Genomic DNA, 4,444 nt, shown 5'->3' with positions numbered 1-4,444 from the left:
AATTCTGCCGGTGCCATTCTGTAAGGTGGAATTGATATAGGCTCCGTGCCTGGCATCACATCGATCCCTAAATCAATCTCCCTGTCTAGAGGAATTCCAGGTAGTTCATCTGGGAATACATCCGGAAATTCATTCACAATTGGCACGGACTCAAGGCTAGGCGCCTCGGCATTGGCATCCGCAACCCGAACTAAATGATAGATACACCCCTGCTTGATCATCTTCGCGGTCGTAAGGTAAGAAATAAGCCGACCTTTAGGCACCACATTATCTCCCTTCCACTCAACAATAGGCTCATTAGGAAAGTCAAGCCTTATGGTTCTAGTCCGGCAATCAAGTTAGGCAAAGCATGAATAAAGCCAATCCATTCCCATTATTACATCAAAATCGACCATCCCTAATTCAATAAGATCGGCCATGGTATCCCTACCCCGTATCGTAACAACACAACCCCTATAAACTTGGGCAGCCATAATAAACTCACCCACCGGAGTAGACACCAATAATGGCTCATAAAGTTGATCTGGTTCTATCACAAATTCCATAGCAATAAAAGGGGTAACATAGGACAAGGTGGAACCGGGGTCAATAAGTGCATACACATCATGAGATTGGACAGTCAGAATACCTGTAACAACATCTGGAGAAGCCTCTGCAGTCTAGCGACCACTCATAGCATAGAACCAACTGGATCCTCCTGAACTCTGCGCACTACCCCTAGCTACACCACGCCCTGCGGGTGCTGGGGCACCTCGAACTTTAGAGGGGGCTGAGGATGTAGTAGCTGCTGGACCTGATGATTGAGGTGTGCCCCCACCCACTCCCTGGAAGGATGTATGACAATGCTTCTGAATGTGGCCCCTCATCCCGCATCCATAACATACAGGTAACTCCAAGTATCAAACCCCTGAGTGCATCTTCCCGCACTTGGGGCACGAAGACCTCTGATGCTGTTGGCATCTCTCTCCTAACCGACCCCACTGATAGGATCCTTTGTTGCCCTTACTAGGCTTGAAACGACTCCACTGCTGCTGTTGGCTGGGCCCTGATGGCGGTGTACTGGCTGAAGACTGTGCAACAGATTGGGATGACCCTGATGATCCTCCCCTGAAAGCTGATCTTTCCCCCACCGAATGACTCACCCATGTTTCCCGTAGAACGGGTCCTTCTATTACCCTCTCTCTCCATTATGTTCTTCAATTTACGGTTCTCGGTAGCCGGATCAAATGCAACAATCTTCCCATAATTCATGTCAGAATTTAAGGCAGCTATAGATGCCTCATTAATAGTTAGATGATTAAGGCCTTGAACAAACCGACGCACCCTGGCCTCTATCGTGGGAAACATATGGATGGAATACTTGGACAAGCGAGCAAACTCCATGTGGTACTCCCACACACTCCTGTTACCTTGCTTCAAATTTTCAAACTCTGCTACACGGGCTGTCCTTGTCTCAGCGGGCAGGAAATGATCAATAAAGGCATCAGCAAGCTCGCTCCACCTCGCTGGAGGGCTCCCCTCCTCACGGGAATCTTCCCACAACTCAAACCATGAATAGGCCACCCCTTTCAGGCGGTAGGCAGCCAACTCTGCTCCCTCTGTCTCAGTTGCACACATAACCCTGAGGGTCTTCTGCATCTCATCAATTAAATCTTGAGGGTCTTCTTCTGGATTGGCACTCGTAAATGCTAGAGGGTCTAACTGAAGAAATCTATTCACCCTGGAACTGGTGGAATCCCCTTGCAGGCTCGATGAACTAGGCGCAACATTTGACCTCTAGGCCTGAGAGGCCACCAGCTGAGTCAACATCTGAATAGCTCCCCTAAGATTCCCATCAGAAATACCAGAATAGGAAGGTGGGGCTGGAGGTAGAATAGGAGTATCAATGGGAGGGATAGTAGTACCTTCCACAGGTGTTGGAACTAGGGTAGTCTACTATAGAATAGAAGCATCAGGCATAGTGATAGCAGGGCGGCTACCCTCACCCATAGTATCAAATAGTGATTCATCAGCCACTCCTGAAGTGTCATTAGTATCGGCTTCCTGTCAAGTTCTCGCTTTCATCTTAGGTTCCATTTACTGAAAGATAGAACAATGCACTAATTAGAGAGGGAACAACTTCACCGCACGATTCAGAATATCAAAGAAGGGTGTTATTCCAAAATGCCCAAGTAGCCTCCAACATATAGATGTGGTCGACTACACACCGATAAGAAGGACTCTACTAGACACGGCTCCGAGATATCCTAGGACACTTTAAAACCTTAGGCTCTGATACCAAGTTTGTTATGCCCCAAATCTCGGGAGGCGCGACTGGCGCTCAGTCGAGTGAACCCCACTGAGCAAGCCTTATCAAACACTTTCTACCCATCTCAATAAGAATAAGGAAGCCATACTTTCATTTATTTAGACAATAGGAAAGATGGTACATTAAACACGGTTAGTTCATTTTATATCACAACCTTAAACCGTAGTTAAGTTTCCAAGATCCCATATAATTACACTTTAGAGAGGCGAGAGCTAGAATTACAACATAGTTTGTAGACCCATCCAACACCCGTACATAACCCACACATATGTCTACGGAGCCTCTAAGGATGCAAAATACAAGTATGAAAATGCCGGCGACAAGCCCCCGGCTATACCTCAAAAGTGGATATCTATAGCAAAAGATGTACAACATAACCCCTTTGAAGGAGAAATGGGCTCACCAAGACTTTGAGAGGAGGATGTTCCGCTACGCGCGATCGGCACTATCAATTATGGAGCCACCTACATTTATAAAACAAATGTAGCGCCCCCGGCAAAAGGGACGTTAGTTCCATCGAATAGCACTAGTATGTATAACTAAACACCATCTAATTAGAAAGAACCTTCATACAAGAATAAAGAGGAAATCATAAAGACAGCAAAGTTTCAAATATGCACCATGTCAACAATATAAGGAGTTTCACATGATTTTCACATAACTTCTGAATTTTAGATTGGAGCATCCCACACTGTTGCATCATTATCCACTTTGCCACCGCTTCTTTAAGCGGAGTCCGATCACAGCCCGATTGGCTAAGCCATCTCCCGGAGATGTTACGATTATTCATTCACACTTTCCAGTTTCTATCATCCATACATTACCACCATGTGTATAAATATCATGACATCCGATCACTGCCCGATCGGCTAAGTCGTCTCCCCGAGACGTTACCATTATTTCATTATTCATCTCACCAATCTTTGGTTACACATGTATTAGTTCACCGGCACTTGGGGCCATAATTTCCACCTTCCATAATTTACGTTTCACATTATTCCCATTTTTAACAATTATTTTGCCACTTAAGATCATAGGCGCATAAACGGGCAATTTAAATCATAAGCATAGAGAGGAATTCGTCAATTTTGGCATATTAGTCCCAAAGTAACCTTGGCATGACATTTAGGCATTTAGCACATAGATCATGTTCTACATTCATCCTCCATTTACAAAGAATAACACATTAAACATGTGAAGAAGTACCTACCACATACATTTTCACAACAATAATTCACTTAACATAACAAGTACTACATCAATCACGTTTCGAACTTACAACATTTACACATGCACCATGGAAGCTCAATTTCTAAGAGACGGGGTTTTAGCCATACATACCTCAAAAAGCTTTTCCTTAAGTTAATACAACGTTCCGGAAATTCTAGCAATGCCCATCTACTTCGAGACATAACAAAATTGAACACAAATTAGGAGGATATTCATAATTCTAGCTCATTTGAGCATTTTATCAAAAAATATACGAGGTCTTGTGCGTACTCATTTACAACTTTAGTATATTAGGTAATTTTCCAACTTGTCTTAGACTTTGGCTTCTCCTTAGACCCCAACTCACTTATAATAAGACTTATACACTTATTACCATATCTAATTGATATCCATTATATCCTTAATCCTCATTTGCATGCAAGATAAAATATTTAGCCTACCTTGGCGACACAAAATCTTAAATTACTAAGCAACATTTTCTGGGGCTTTACAACAACGGTAGGCAAAAAGATGACAGTATTCCAGAGTCAATTGTCAAGTGAAGGAAAAGACGAGAAGTGACAGGACTTGAGGTAACAAAAGAGTATAGGGCATAATGTCATATCCTCACTTCGAGAAACAAGTTTGCGACTCTAACGTGATTCAGAAGAAAATGTTAGACCTAGAGTAATAGAAGTCAGCATGGACTGGTGGAAAATGATAAACTAAACATGAATTAGGGACTGAGTGATTTGATGATGGTCGGCATCATGAGAACTTCATATTGCGTTCCGACGATAATATAATGGACCACAAAGGAAGATTCATGAGAAACTCAAAGAATGGTTATTCAGGAAGACGCTTCCCTAAAGCAAGCAATGTGAGCAAAGTTAAGCTTAAGGGATTCTATGTGCCAGTTATACTAAG

At 43.2% G+C, this 4,444-nt stretch overlaps 1 protein-coding gene across 1 annotated transcript; it reads right to left on the bottom strand.

The window, feature by feature from the left end:
• Positions 1-338: 338 nt before the first annotated feature.
• LOC138883605 (uncharacterized) lies at positions 339-1,638 on the bottom strand. Its single transcript, XM_070164300.1, has 2 exons — positions 1,143-1,638; positions 339-652 (listed from the first exon to the last, which is right to left on the bottom strand). Exons 1-2 carry the CDS (start codon positions 1,636-1,638, stop codon positions 339-341), a joined length of 810 nt encoding a protein of 269 aa, XP_070020401.1.
• Between the last annotated feature and the right edge of the window lie 2,806 nt (positions 1,639-4,444).

Source organism: Nicotiana sylvestris, chromosome 12 (assembly GCF_000393655.2).
Source record: "Nicotiana sylvestris chromosome 12, ASM39365v2, whole genome shotgun sequence".
NCBI classification, from domain to species: Eukaryota; Viridiplantae; Streptophyta; class Magnoliopsida; order Solanales; family Solanaceae; genus Nicotiana; species Nicotiana sylvestris.
Note: the sequence above shows the minus strand (reverse complement) of the source record. Positions and strands in the feature narration are given on the sequence as shown.

Excerpts from the sequence above, each read along its gene's own strand:
- LOC138883605 (XM_070164300.1), bottom strand. The coding sequence starts at position 1,638 with ATGCAGAAGACCCTCAGGGTTATGTGTGCAACTGAGACAGAGGGAGCA. Across the intron at positions 653-1,142 it reads CCGTTCTACGGGAAACATGG|AGGCTTCTCCAGATGTTGTT; the intron begins GTGAGTCATTCG and ends GCTAGACTGCAG.